The sequence below is a fragment of the Perissodus microlepis genome, chromosome 1 (genome assembly GCF_051167445.1).
Source record: "Perissodus microlepis isolate ML-2025 ecotype Zambia chromosome 1, ASM5116744v1, whole genome shotgun sequence".
Classification (NCBI taxonomy): Eukaryota; Metazoa; Chordata; class Actinopteri; order Cichliformes; family Cichlidae; genus Perissodus; species Perissodus microlepis.
The window spans coordinates 24,193,542-24,209,160 of NC_140461.1; the positions used below are offsets into that span (position 1 = coordinate 24,193,542).

At 41.5% G+C, this 15,619-nt stretch overlaps 1 protein-coding gene across 2 annotated transcripts; it reads left to right on the forward strand.

The window, feature by feature from the left end:
• Positions 1-765: 765 nt before the first annotated feature.
• On the forward strand, positions 766-15,405 carry pros1 (protein S). Of its 2 annotated transcripts, XM_084936701.1 has the most exons (14): positions 817-1,043; positions 1,574-1,731; positions 2,604-2,628; positions 2,716-2,799; positions 2,882-3,004; positions 3,138-3,263; positions 6,639-6,767; positions 6,845-7,085; positions 9,843-10,029; positions 10,199-10,363; positions 10,555-10,723; positions 13,552-13,688; positions 13,758-13,986; positions 14,408-15,405. In XM_084936701.1, exons 1-14 carry the CDS (start codon positions 965-967, stop codon positions 14,593-14,595), a joined length of 2,040 nt encoding a protein of 679 aa, XP_084792827.1. In that variant the 5' UTR covers positions 817-964; the 3' UTR covers positions 14,596-15,405. The 2 variants fall into 2 exon arrangements, with proteins under 2 accessions (XP_084792834.1, XP_084792827.1); XM_084936708.1 differs by having other exon boundaries at positions 766-1,043; positions 13,552-13,986.
• Positions 15,406-15,619: the final 214 nt, after the last annotated feature.

A 15,619-nucleotide genomic window follows, 5' to 3' on the forward strand; every position in this document is an offset into this window, starting at 1 on the left:
GCAGATTTATAATGTTTTGTTAGAATTGCCCTGCCTATGCCAATCTTGTAGCATCACACTGATAAAGACGTTATTATTATCATTATTATTAGCACTCAGAGCACATTACACTCCAAAAAAGGCCCACCTTAAACACGAAGTAGGAACCTTTCACACGATGCCATAACAGATAATTTAAATGTTACACGTGAAATTATAAAGTGAGGTATGTGGCAATAAAGAAATGTATGTGAAACGTAATATACAGCTTTTTTTTTTTTTTATCTACTACATATTCTAATCTACACAAATTAAATATGACAAAAAATAAATACATAACGAGGTTTACACGATGATTATTATTATTACTATTATAACTGCTGCTATACTATATAGTGAAATAATATAATAATAAGTAAAAAACATTGAAAGTAGTTTGGCAGTGCTATCTTTGCTTGGATGCTTAGCAACGGCCAGACATTTGCGCCAATTTTTTCTCGTCTTTTTTTTGGTATTGGCGTGACGTTTGTGTACGCGCGGGGGGGTAATAATGATAATTTGGACTTTAAGAATAATTAAAAGTATTATAACTATTCCTGATACTAGAGCAACCTGTTCAGCACAGTTTTGTGGTTATTTACCTACACAGTGTGTCCCGGGCCTCCTTTAGTAAACCTATTTTCTGCATGAGTTCAGCCTGAGCCGAGCCGCACGCGCACGCTCGGTGAAAAAAACATAACTGCACAGAGCGCGCGAGCGTGCGTGCAGCGTTCCCTAGCTGCCTCCCCTCTCCTCACACTCCACACACACACACACACACAGCCCCTCCGTGTCCCGCTCTGCTGGCAGCTGCCTGTGCTCCCCCCATCTCACCCGCCGAAAAACACTTTCGGGAAGAATAAAGTTTTTTTCCCTAACGGACCTGCCGCTCAGCCAGTCTCTACTCGCAGCCAAACCGTGGCCTAGCAGGAGGAACGGCTCGACTATGTGGAGAAAGAAGCGTGCTCTTGGGGAACCCCTGGCTTGTCTCGTGTTACTGGTGACGCTGGTCGATGCTTATCGGTGTAAGTACGCTTGAGGTTTTGCGGTTTTACGTGTTGAGCTGGACTGTAGTGTTTAGTCAGAGTGTCCCAGTTTGAAGAGAGCAGTTCACAGACTGGATGAGACCAGCTGGGAACCGTTTCAGGACTTCAATATTTTTGTAATCACTTTTAGCATATGTGAGGGTCACATGGCTCCGTTGTTCACCATGAAACAATGCTTGGAAAACAACGTGAAGTGCTTGTTACAGCAACTAGGGGTCATTTCTGAGAAATGGCGGTTTCGCAATAACACTCCCTACCTCTTTTCGGGCCAATTCATCTAAAAGTAATTAAGCTGCCCTCTTCATCCATTTAGGCAGAAGCCTCGGGAGAGCTGTCATGACAGAGGAGGCTTTAATTCCTACTGGCATCAGTCATTTATTTTTATTGTAATGTTGTTACAGGTGTTTATATTAACCAGCAATAGGTTTGTTGGACTCAAAACAGAGCTGACAGTTAAAAGATGTGCTACATGCATGCACTGTACACATAAGTGTTTGTGTCTCCCATAGTCTTGAGCCAGAGCACAGCCTCGCAGTTCCTGAGCAGGCACAGGAGGGCCAACTCAATGTTTGAGGAGAGCAAGAAGGGCAACCTGGAAAGGGAGTGCATCGAGGAGCTGTGCAACAAGGAGGAGGCCAGGGAGATCTTTGAGAACCAACCGGAGACGGTGAGAGCTGACAGGGAAAGCCAGGTCAAACTGAAGTGACTAGATGGCAGTGAAGAAGAAGATGAAATAAGCAGCAAAAGTTGTAACAGTGGATTGGATTTTTGGCTGTTATCCAGCATGTGTTACTAATAACATTATGAAGGCACAGAGCTTTAATGAACGTGATTAGTAACACAGTAACGAGGGTGTGTAATCGGTGGTTAGGGAGCTCCAAGTTGTTTAAGATAAGAGATAAGATAAACCTTTATTAGTCCCACACGTGGGAAATTTTTTGGTCACGACAGAAAGTACAAGTTTAAGAGCAGTAAAAGTTAAGAAAAACTCAATAGAATAGGAGAAGATAAAATAGAATAACATACTATACAACAAGAACGAGATACTATATACAATAGAATAAAGTACCAACAAAATAGAATAAAATACTGTACAAAATAGAAAAAAAATGCTCAGTTATAGTAGGAAAAAAAAGATCTGTACTGCAAGTATTTACTGCTTCTTCATCTTCAGCTCCTTTTAGGGGTCACCACAGAGGATCATGTACCTCTATCTCACCCTTTCCCTAGCATCCTCCCCTGTCACATCAACCCTCCTTCACTGCATCCATAAATCCTCTCTGTGTTTTTAATCCTGCCCTGCAGCTCCCTAGTCATTATTTTTTTGCCAAAATATCCACCATACCTCCTCTGCACATGTCCAAACCATCTCAGCCTTATCTCTCGCTCTGACTTTGTCTCTAAATGTCTTCGTCTCATCTGTTTGGGCTCTTGCTGTAAAATAGTAAAAGCTAAAGATGCAGCTGCATTTTCTCCTTTCTGTCCTTATCAGTAAATACCAAACTATCAACAGCCTTTTTTTTTCTTTTTTTTTTGCAGGAATACTTTTACCCTAAATATGTTGGTAAGTCTGCTAAATGAATCACATTTCTTAATATTTTTGTCTATTTTGAACTGTTTGTCTCAAATAAACGCTCATTTTTTTCTGCAGCGTGTCTGGGTTCACACCGTGTCGGCATAAATAGCCAGCACTCAGATGCCGGCATCCCCTCTAACCTTCGTGCCTGTGTGAAAGGTGAGCTTAAACCTCAAACTAAGCTTTTTATATGCCTGTTACACTTCTCTGTAGCTGTCAAATGCTGTGTTTCCAAAACCAGAGATCAGTAATCAGTGCACGCCGTTTCCATGCTACAAGGAGGGTTCAGAGCGCTGCGAGGACGGCATGGCTGCCTTCACATGTGTGTGCAAGCAGGGCTGGAAGGGGCCGCGCTGTGAGGAAGGTGAGTTCTCATTTAGTCTTTTGGCATTTTAAACATTTTTCATCATTTTTTACCAAAATACATCCAGCAATCATTCATTCCTAATCTATGGGACCTGCTGCTGTTATTTTTGTGCGGCGTATCGATTGGGCAGACGTCGATGAGTGTTCAGATCCTGAACTTCATGCCGGATGTAATCAAATATGTCAGAATATCCCAGGTAGCTTCCACTGCATGTGTGAAGAAGGCTACATACTCACCGACAACATCAACTGCATGGGTAAGACTCTACTGGATGGTCATTTTAATAATAATTAGGCTTAACTGATTTTCCTTATATACACTTGTTTGTGTCACGTGTGTGCCAGCTCTGTTTTTTACGGTCCCTCTGTTGGAGACACGTCACCAGCAGAGTTTTACATGGCAGCTGAGCATACAGGATATAATTCTAATTACTTTCTTTTTTATTTATTCATATGGATGCATTGCAAAACAAATTTTAAAAAAAGATCAGCTCCCCCAGCTGTTGCCCTCTGGGGCCGCACCACTTGTTTTTTGCAAAGCTGACCTGAGGTGACTCCTTATGTAAGAGGAAGGGGAAAGCTTTTAATATCTGAAAAGATGGTTCATCCTGATTGTTGTAAACACACCAGCAGGCTCGTAGCTCAGAGCTGTAAAAACATGCTTAAACTGTCCGTGCTTATCGTTGCCTGATTTCTCTGCATCTTGTTTTGGTGTGTGTGGGCAATCCAGTCACTGTTAGTCTTTCAGGCTGACCACTGCATGTTGAGTTCAAAGTCTTCACAAACATGTACTGAGTCAGACTGATAAATTTGCCCTCTTTATTTATTTATTTTTTGATGGACTGTTAGATAACACAGCCTGTCAGTAGAAATCAGTTATTATAACCTATTATTTAGGGATTCAAGATATTTTATTAAAATCAATCTGCCAGTTACGATAACTAGAAATTATTTACTTATATGCATTAAATTTTTGATAATTTTTGGATTCCATTTTTCCGGAGATGCCAAAAGAATCTTTGAGCTCCCCAGAGAGAAATCTTATCACCACTGTGATAAGATTTCCCATACTTGAGCACAGTCTATGTTTTTGTTTAGAAAATGTTTAGATTCGTGTAAAATAGTGTCACAGGGGTCACTGTCTACCCTTTCTGAGAAACCATGCTGATATTTTGCATTAATACTCAATAGTTGTTGTAGCAAATATAGAATAAATAAGTATGTAATGGAAGTGTGCATGTGGAAGTGTATTGTTAACCTCCCAAAGTAACCAGTACGTCTGTGACAGCAGCTTTTGTGCGCATACAGCTATGTGAAAATGGAAGTTTTCAAAGGACTCTGTGCAATTTTATGAAAACTCTATAAAAGCAGACGTTTTGGCAGTTTGCTGGCACAATGTGACCAAATTCAACCCAAGTTCAGACCGTGCAATGCTCAGAGAAACTGACACCCCCCCCCAAAAAAAAATAAAAAATAAAAAATAAAAAAAATAAAACAAGAGCTATGGCAATGTAGTTAACTGTCACTTAAATATTAAGGTTCATGGCAGTACAATTAGAAAAAGACTGAACATGAAGATGCATGTGCCGGAGACTGAAGACTAAGCTAAACAACATCAAAGACACATGAATGGGCGTGAAGCTGATTAGCTGATCTCTCCAGCCACCCAAGATATCGGCAGCAGGGAGGTGGCAGCCTGCACAGGTATGTAGCAGAAGCCCATTTCCACCTCAAAACCATCCTCCCCACTGTCCTCCCTCACCCATGCTCCCACCCCCATCCACCTCTTGGCTTCCCCTGCCAGTACGTCACTGTGATGGCTGGCAGGTGAGGAGCAGGACTGCTGGAACAGCTACATCAAGGCGAGGTTGCAGACTCCGATGGCATCAATCCCAGGATCCTGATGCACTGTGCTGTCTGGCTGTCTGGCACCCTGCAGCATCTCTTCACCTCTTCAAAAGGTTCTAGTGCCGTGGAAGAAAGACGCCATGTGTAGCACTAGTACCAATGAAAGCTGCTCCATCAGGGCTTAACAACATCAGACCATGTAACTTGATGTCACATGTTATGAAGATGCTGGAGAACTGGTTCTGGCCCGGCTTAGCTCTCAAGTGAAATATGTGTTTGAGCCTTTTCAGTTTGTTTACCAGCCTGATATGGAGAATGTTGTTATTTACCTGCTGTAGCATGCTCACTTCCACTGGCATTGGGAGAATCATGTTGTTTGATATTTCCAGTTTCTTTAATACCATTTAACCATTTCTCCTGAGTCAGACACTGCTTAGGATGAGTGTCACATCATCTACTGTCTGTCACATGAGGGAGGCATCATCCAAAGTGCATTATTCAACAGAAAAACCCCCCTAAAAATCAGAGTCTTATTTAATGCTGGAAACCTGACAGAGAAAAACAGCTAACTAACTAACTGGATTGAGACTTAGACAAAATATACACACTGAGGATAATGAGGAAACGTGGCACAGATGATGCTGATCAGGGATAATGAGAAAAGAGAAGCAAAATTGAGCATATTCTCTCATCCCATGTACATTATCAAAATAAAACAGAAAATAACTAATGCTGAGACCAGGACTAAGATATATACATTTGACACAAAGACAGAAGATAGGAAACAGAGACACGACTGGAAAGTCAGAATAGGAAAACTAAAAGGTGATTAATAAACGTATCAACTAATGTAAAAACTGAAATACAAGATAATCGAAATACAAAACCAGAAAACAGCAACTAGCCCAGAACCTGGGTCAAAGACCCAGGGACCTTGACACTGTCTCCTGGATTGCTGACTATCTCTCAGAGAGTGTTCAGTTTGCATGGCAGAGAGCACTCTGTTTCAGGATCAAAAAAAATTATTCACAAGGCTGGAGTGATCATTGGCCAGAATTTACTGTATACTATTTTTATTCTTTATGCTATCTATCTATCATGTTTGGAGAAAACCAAACACAGCATATCAGCACAAACACCTCACACCATCTGTCAAGCACGGTTGTGGAGGGGAGATGATTTGGGCACCTGGCAGACGTTAAGTCTGCTCTGAACTCCTCTGTGTACCAAAGTAATCTGGAGTTAAATGTGGGACTGTTTGGTCCAAATTGGGTCATGCAACAGGGAAATGATCCCAAGCAGAGCAGCAAATCAACAACAGCATGTTTTTTTTAAAAAAAAGACTCAAGGTGCTGCCATGGCCCAGTCAAAGTCCAGACTTCAACCTAACTAAATGCTGCTGCGGGACCTTAAGAGAAAAGCTCACAAACCTGAATGAACTGAGGCAATGATGTAAAGAAGAGAGGGCCCAAATTCCTTCACAGCAATGTGAGAAACTGATAAACACAGAAAACAATTACTACAAGTTATTTCTACTAAACGACTGCACAGAGACCTACGAAATCCTTCTTTTTCACCTGTCTGTATCTCTGCTTGCACTACAGTAAGGCAATTCATTAAAGTGTGTTTTTCATTTGAAACATTAAAAGAAATCAGATTGTCTTTTATGTATATTAATTGTACTTCATCCGAGTAGCAAAAATGACACTTTACTTCCTTATTCTGAAGTTCAGATTCCAACCACTCTGTTTGCTCATCGTCACTTTTCCCATCACGCCTTCCAGATGTCAATGAATGCCTGCTATACCGCAGCATCTGTGGAAGGCAAGCTGAATGTGTCAACATACCAGGCACTTACGACTGCAGATGTCCTGTGGGATATAAATATAACTTCACCTCCAGGACATGTGATGGTAAGCTTTCAAATTTATTACCCAGACGCAGAATCAAGGGTCACTGCTAATAAAGTCTTCCCAACCTGCCATTGCAGACATGAACGAGTGTGAGATGAATGTGTGCAAGGGGGTTTGTATAAACACTCAGGGCAGCTATTCGTGCTACTGCGATGGTCGCCAGGGTTTGCATCTGGCACAGGATAGGCAGAACTGCAAGAGGATCCCCGTGTGTCTCAACCTGTTTGAGGAAAAACACCCTGAGATGCTTTACTTGGGAGAGCAGTTCGCAGGCCTTCCTGTCATCTACCTGCGCTTCCGCCTGCCGGAGAACACAAAGTAGGTGTTTGTCACACACACAGAAACACACACACGTATTAATGTAGAGGACCAAGAGTCACAATACATGTAGTGCAAAGATGTTACCTTTTTATGCTAAAGGTTTTCACTGTTGTCTCAGCCCTGAATCAACAGGGTCTCATAGCCAGTGATGGAAATAACGGCGTTACTTTTTTCAGTAACGAGTAATCTAACTACTTACTATTTCTATCATTACAACGCCGTTAGCGTTACTAACAAGAAAATGCGGTTACTATTTTTCAACAAACAGACGGTTGAAGCTGTGTTCAGCTTACCGCATCTTATATCAGTTGCACGGAAGTAGCTGTCTACATAAGTAATCTGGACGCTACAGCTTTAAGCAGCTGCGCGCGCTCCCGCGCGCGGCAATCACTTTCTAGCAGTGATTGCCGCAACACCTGGAGCTAGGGGGCAAAACAATCGCATGAGTGCTGGTGTTTGACTGAGGAAGAATAAAGTAGTCGTGGTTAGATGACACTTAAGATGACAAACCAACAAGGTGATATATACCAGTTTTTAAATTGTGCATAAAACCAGAGTCATGATAAGCAATATATCTGTGTTTTTTCCTGAATAGTTTCGTCACGTTTACTGTCTAAGGACAGTGCTAGCAAGCACTCTCTGCTTATGACCAAAAAAACAAACCAAACAAAAAACACCCCTTTTGTGTTGGTGGAAAAATGCACCATGTCGACCAATCAAAAATGATATGACAACATGACATTTGATTGTTTAGGAAGGGGGGAAGTTTTAGGAGTGACGGCGAGAGAGAGAGAGAGAGGGAGAGAGAAAGACAGCAGCGAGAGAGCGAGTTTTGAGATGTGAGAGATTTAGCGTGACGTTTAGCGTGTTTGGAGTGTGTAGTTAATGTGTTGTCTTGTGTAGTTAGTGTGTAGTGTTGTGGATAGTTTTGTGTTGTGTGTCAGAACAATGAGGCGACTGCTGTCTCCAGGTAGAAAACAGGAGGAGTGGTACACCTCCTGCTGTCAGACCTGCAGGTATCAGGCTGTGATGTTCTCCTTTATAGTGGGCAGAAATGTTTGGAGTGGCACAAATAATTTGTGTGGCATCTTATTGAATGCAGAACACCTGATTGTTATTTAAATAGTTTGAAATGGTTATTTAAAAAAGGGGGCAAAAGGTAAATGGTGCATATGATTTTAAAATTGACAAAAATTAAATTTGCATTTAAAGTTATGAAATAAGATTCATTAAACATGTTTGTGGTTGTTACAGTAAAAAATATAACTCCTTCTACTCGGATTTTATGTTTTTTGTCTGATTTTAGATCAATTGTGTTAATACAGTATGTCAAAATGAAAACATAACTGTAAATTCAGACATGTGAGGTTTTGCTGAAAAGGATGATACCAAACAAGGCAAGTAAATAGTTTTTAAAGGTGAAATGTAGAGGTAAAATCAAAAGTGTTTAAAAATGGCCAGTTATACCCTGGACCCCAGAGGGATAAACATTTTTTTTTAAGTAACGCAATAGTTACTTTTCAAGTAATGAATTACTTTTAGAATCTTGTAACTCAGTTACTAACTCAGTGTGATCGCACAAACTGTGTATAAAGAGCGGTAGTACTGATTGGTGAGTGACGATTAATTGCAGAGACAACTTTGGTGCAGCGATTCAGAAGATTATTGACAAAACAGTCAAGTACATGGACAACAGATTTAAAAATCTGCGTGAAAAGCCTCTCTCTTGTTTCAAGGTTTTTGACCCTTCCACTCTTCCCTACCCCAGAGAAGAGCTGGCAAATTATGGGGATGAAGAGGTGTATTATCTTGTCACACATTTTGCCTTTTTGCTAGATGAGGAAGAGAAAGAGAAAATTCTACAAGAATGGATGGATCTAAAAATGTGGCTTGCAGAACACCGGGGTAGCAAGGTAGATTGCTTGTGCAGAGATCTCCTCTCTTTCAGATTCAGAATCTGACACAGACTGATTCATGTTCTACACAGTTCTTACAAGTTCACAGAAAGTTCTGTTCAATTAGAACAAAATATTTTAGTTGATTATTGTAATTTTTATACAGTAGTTGTAATTTGTTTTAACAATTTTTTTGATTGATGTTTTGTTTCCTTTACAATATTATACAATAAAAATAATCTCTTTTTTTATTCGAGCTACTTAAATTTATTTTGGGCTACCAAAAACTGAAGAGTTCCTGCCCGAAGGGCTACCAGGCATTTTGAAATTTTGCGAGCCCTGCACACCATCTGAAAATCAAGTTACAGGGTTGCTACTTTGTTGAGATCCATTGTGCACTGCAGATGCACAAGGTTTGCGGTCCTACCTGGACTTTAGTGGAGGGATCTAAAAGTGGTTAAAACAATACAGTGCTGCCCAAGAAGACAACTTGGAAAAGAACATTTGTGAAATTTAGGTGGTATGTTTTTTTTGTGGGGAGGGGGTCATGGTACTTTATTTTGTTTTTTTCATATAACCAGTCATCAGTAAACAAAGCCTAGGAAGGATTGCTTAAACAGATGTGGCCATAATTCAAAGAGACAGGTAATTCTGGAAGGAGGGAATTGTTTGGAGAAAAGAAAATATTTTCCAAAAGTGCCTTGAAATTGTGCACAATGCTGCCCTTACTTCTTTTTGCAGTGGTAACAAGTAATAAGGCACAGCTAGGGTCTTACATGTTATTCATCACTTCCTGCAGGTTAATGAGAAGGGCCGTATTCTAGTTACTGTGTAAATTTACCTGTCTTCCTCCTGGTAGGTTTGCAGCCGAGTTTGACTTGCGTACTTTTGACCCAGAGGGAGTTGTTCTGTATGCTGAGTCTTCTGAAGGCTCGTGGTTCATGGTGGGACTCAGGGGCGGTCGCATTGAAGTCCAGTTCAAAAACCAGCACACATCTAAGGTTACCAGCGGAGGAAAAGCAATCAATGATGGACAATGGCATGTGGTGAGAAAGTCTGTCACTTTGTTATCATATAGTGAACATAAATCCTTAAGACTAAATTGACGAACTAAAATGATGAGAAGTCTATTACGGTGTGGTAACATGTAGTGTGCAGAGTACACGATAACAGTGACGTGCTGTATTATGATTTAGTGTTACGTGTGACACACAGATCTCTGTGGATGAGCTGGAGAGCAGCATCAGTGTGAAGATCAGCAGGGAAGCTGTGATGAGCATTAACAGCCCAGAGAGTCTCTTCACATCAGTCAATGGCAAGCTGGAGACCAAAGTTTACATCGCTGGCCTGCCTAACCGCACCGACAATGTCATCAAGCCTGTAAGCTGTTCATTCCAAGGCATTCACACATAACTAACCTTCCCAGGAGATAAGATGCAGCGGGGGGGGGGGGGGGGGGGGGGGGGGGGGGGGATTTTAGTGTTAACTAAACCTGTGTGAATTTAAATTTGTTGGCTGAGACATTGTGTTAAAGAGCAGAAGTTCACGCTACTGCACTGTTTGTTTATCAGATCAACCCCAGGCTGGATGGCTGCATCCGGGGCTGGAACTTGATGAATCAGGGGGCGTCTGGGGTAAAGGAGGTCATCCAGCAGAAGACAAGTAAACACTGTTTCGTGCATGTAGAACGAGGATCTTTCTTCACCGGGGAGGGACTAGCACACTTCAACATAGACTACAGTGAGTAAGTTATGTTACACTTTATTAATCCCTCAGGGAACATTTGGCGTCTGCATTTGGTCTACACCAACAGCTTAAAGGCATTACAGCAGCAGCTCTTAAATTTAGTTTTTGTGCAGTTCCCTGGTTTAAAGTCTTTAAGAGGGGAGTTAATGCAGTGGGTTGAGAACTCTGAATTAACACAGGAACATAGTGAGTGTAAAATACCACACAGCTAGTCCTGTTAGGTTTGTGCAAAGACCTGCTGATACAGCTGATATAGATCTAAACTTATCATATGATGCATTAAAGGAAGACCTGTGATCTTTTATGAGCCGTGAGAGACATTTTGCTGGCATGGTTTGGGTCCACTTTTCTCATCAAAGGCAAGGATGACCTCAACTCACTATAAAGTTTTTAATTCAATTCAATTCAATTTTATTTATATAGCGCCAAATCACAACAAAAGTCGCCTCAAGGCGCTTCATAGGTTTTATGAAGTTTCATAGGTTTTATGTTTTAGCCCTTACTATCATCTTATGATAAGATCTTTTTCTTGTGATTGGAGTGGTCTGTTAAAATCAACCCTCTGGAGAAGTCTGAAGATAACAGTCCACTGGGGGGCTCCCTTGACAACTGTATACTGTTATCTTCTGCTAAAAGCGGATTCAAAGGGATGTGATCAGTTTGAGGAATCTGATGGAAAAGGGAAAACATCAGTTAGAGGCTGGTGAAGGGTGAACATTGTGTACTGTTAATGAGAGCTTACTCATCACACTTTTTACTGGAGAAGCGGGCGATGTACAGCAGGTAGGCAGCTGGGAATTTAGGAGAGGCAGATGAGACGAGGAGGAAAGGGGTAGGCAGCTGGTAAGCAATAATCCGGGTAAGTAATCCTGCAGACAGGTGGAACATTGACGTGTTGGTCCGGAGAGAGGAATGCTGGCTGGCACTGTTCTCCTGGTGCATAAACAGTTATGCAGTCTTGAGAGACGAGACTCTGCAGGAGGACAAGGAGATGAAGATCACTAATAATGTCAAAATATTAATCAGAACATTGTCATAATGGGCTTTTTACCAAAGAGGCTGAAACAATGGTCAGGCAGGAAACAGTTGCCATGCTACTGCTTACACCAGCTTGATAAAGTAAACTGTCACCAGGTGCACATGGAAACCCCGAGCACCAAACCCACCCTTATCCATCCAACTGTTCCTAAAGAAATAGACAAAAAATAAAAAACAGGCTTTAGCTTTTGGACTAACAGACTTTCAGACTTTTTCCAGATACCTTTAGAAGTTTTTTCATTTGCATCTATCAGCAGCAGGAATTCTAAAGAGACATACTGTACATCCCAGTGATACCCACAACAGTAACATAAAGTATGCTGTGTGTCTGTTGTGTGTCTCAGAGAGCACCAGTGTTGGAGAGGTAAAGTGCACCTGAGGTTACTCTTTCTGTTCTCGAAATAACGTAGCATTACAAGGAACTATTTTTTCGATGTCGTTGCTTGCTCTGGTGTACTGCGCCTCCCAGACCTCCCATATCCAAGAGCTTGACTAGCAAACCTTTTTTGCTGCGTTACCAGCATATGCCAGTGTGTGGCCACCCTGGATAGGTCACCTGTTCATTGCATTATCATGTTACGTCCCCGGCCTACAGGTAACCTGGACATAACATGAGACACAGTTCATGAATCCTGACGCATGGCCCTGAATCATAACAATTATTGTTATTATTATCTTGATGTTGTTTGGTTGACTTCTGCCTGGTTACTTTAGGTTTACCCTACACAACACCACACACCTGCTGACACACTGATTAACATGCCTCGTTAAGTTAATTATGGTCTTTGCTTAATTTCGCTAACAATTCGGTAAATCCTGGTGTAGTGGTTTACACATTTGCCTAACAAGTGAAAGCTTCCTGGTTTGATCCTGAGAGGAGAGACAAATCCCTTTAAGGTTGGTCCTTCCCAACATCTGGTGTGAATATCTGCCAAATCAAACATGTGGAGTTACTTCTTGTGAAGAAAGGAGCGACTGAAAGTAGATCCTTCTTAATTTTTTCTTCAAGTTGTGTCTCTACCATTTTTCGTGATTAATCTTGAGCTGGATCATGACAATACAGAACTATAAAAAAGCTTATTTGAAAGAAACTCCCATTGCTACATATAGAGGGAACAAGGGGCTCTGGAACTGAATGATCTGCTTGTGAAAATCATGTGACGGCCATATACATTGGCCAGATCTTAGACTTTTACCCAGCACGTCATTAGAAAGCCATACTAACACTGGATAAGGCCTTCTTCTCAAAACAGCTTCATTTGATGGTGTTATGGATCCCACAAGCTGTTGCACTCATTTGAGACACTGCTCCATGTTGATTTCATCACACATCATTTTTGCAGATTGTTCAGCTGCACGTTAATGCTGCCAATCTTCTGTTTTGCCATATCCCAGAGGTTTCCTGGTTAGATCAGGTGACTGCAGAGGTCACTGCAGTACACTGAATTCACAGTCACGTTCATTAAAACCTCTCTGACTTTTGATCTGTGAGATGATGCTGGAAACAAATCACTGGGGACATTATAACTAACAGCCGTTGGATATTTAGATCCATGACTGAATGACTGATGGTCAAAGGCCAAAGTTGCTGCATTGCTGACATGTATAGGCTGGTCGTGTCTGTGTTCCACATTATAACAGAACCCTCTATGAGGTTACAACCATGTAATTTTGAGAATGATATAACAGACCTGTGGGAAGTTGTTTTGTTAAAAGTTTGTAGAGAATCCTAAATTTTTAACCTGACAAAAGGAATAAATCTTGGCATGCATGTGTGTAACCAGGTGATTCTGGAAGCTGGAAAATGGATATAAAGATGAACATTCGTCCATCCACCAGCACAGGTGTCCTCTTTGCTGTTGTCTACAACAACACAGTCCCCCTGTCAGTGGCTGTTCTACCAAAGGGAAAAGATGCTGCTGTAAGTTTGGTCACATTTTGGCTGAAAATAAGCACCTGTCTATCATCCTTAAACCAATGTGCTCTCCAGAACTTGCAGGTGTTCCTGCACGATGCCTCGGTGGCCACGTTGGACACTGTGATGCTGTGTTACCCTGATCGGCTGATGGTGCAGCTGAACGTGACTCCCACAGAAATCCTGATCTCAGCCGACTCCTCCAGTGTGACTTACATGGAGTCCAGTGCCCTGCAGAAGGAGCTGGAACACCTCAACAGCACCATGCAAAACCCTGTCAGCACATACATTGGTGGAATACCTGGTTAGTAATTATGAAGGAATTTAAGCATAAGCATTTGATGTGTGATCAAAATGAATAAAGGGTTTTGAGATTTTCATGCGGGTTATCCTCTTGAATGTGTTGCCCTTCCTGCTGGATCTGTGAGCCTTGTGTGAACAGTGGTGCTTTGAGCTGCTAATGCTAATATCCACATGTTGCCATAGTCACAGTGACAATGGTGACGGCATGCTGAAGCTTAGCAGGAGGTGTTTATTGTTTTTCATGTTTCATGATTAGCACTAAGCAGAGCTGAGAATGAAAGGAATCAGAAAACCTTTAACTAGATGACTGCACTAGATTAAAAGCACCAAAACAAGGACTCATTCATATTGAAAGTAACATGAACAACGATACTTGGTGTCATAACAACCCATCAAACAGTTACTGTGTTTCTCTCCTTCAGAAGACATCCCTTTGCCTACCACCCCTGTGACGGCCTTTTACTACGGCTGCATGGAGATCAGTATCAACAGCCAGCAGCTGGACTTCGACGAAGCTCTCAGCAAACATAACAGCATCAAGTCCCACTCGTGTCCTCCTATCACTACCGTGGATGATGACCTGGAGGTGGCACACATGTACAGAAAGTGATCCAATTTAAAAAACCACATTGCATTAAAAAGCCCTAAAATTAGGCAGTCCCACAGGGGAAACTTCTTGGGATATTTTGGAAAGAGAATCTAGAGAGGAGGAGAAGAAGAGACGGAGGCAGAGAGTGATTTTAAGTTTTTCATCCCTACAGTGTTCTTGTTTGTACCCTGACCTATTTTGTTCTGGTATTGCTTTAGTGAGTCACAACAAAGGCTGGCTTACCAGGGAGGTAGCCGGAAGCTGGATGACATAGGTGTAGCAGTTTTTGTCTGCATTAAGTTGTTTTCCAGGAAAGTGGAAACAAAAAGGAGCTGAGCTCTGCAGCGTGCATGTCATGAGTTGAGCAACAGATGGTTATGTTTGTGTAGAAAAATAAACAAATGGTCACTGCTGACCAGGCTGTGAGACCACCTGCATCTTTGTCCCTGCTGCTGCTGAAACATGGTACTCTCTCTAAATTGTTTAAAAACAACTAGTTGAAATTAATGTTTGTGGCAGGAGAAACCACAGAGGAGATATCTGAGCCTTCAGGTGTTCCTATCAAATTCTGTTTCATCTCCTTTGTTTAAATCACCATCTGGAGCATTTCCGAAGCCCTGCTTCAATTTACCACTGTTGTCATCAGAGGTGTACACCTGTCATAATTACAGCATTTATTGTTCTCCTGTTTATTTCCTCATCTTAAGGGTTCTCCTGGTTGTCATTTGTTTCCACTTTGTATATAAAACATGCCATCTTTAATATATAACTTACATGTAGTTGTTTGCTGTTGTGTTTGATGTTTGTTTTAATAAAACTGTATCAAAGCAACCTTATTGGATTCCAGCCCTGCTTTGTTTTGGTCTCTCGCCACTGCACAAAACAAGGTCAGAGACTGGGAACAGATTCAGAATGTAGTTTCATGATTCAAAATGTGTCATGATTATATCAGTGTCTTACTTGGTGAGTTTTCTCATGTTCAGCAGAAAAACCTTAAACCCATACTTCCCAGCACTGCATCTGTCCAAGTACTTGGTGACACAAC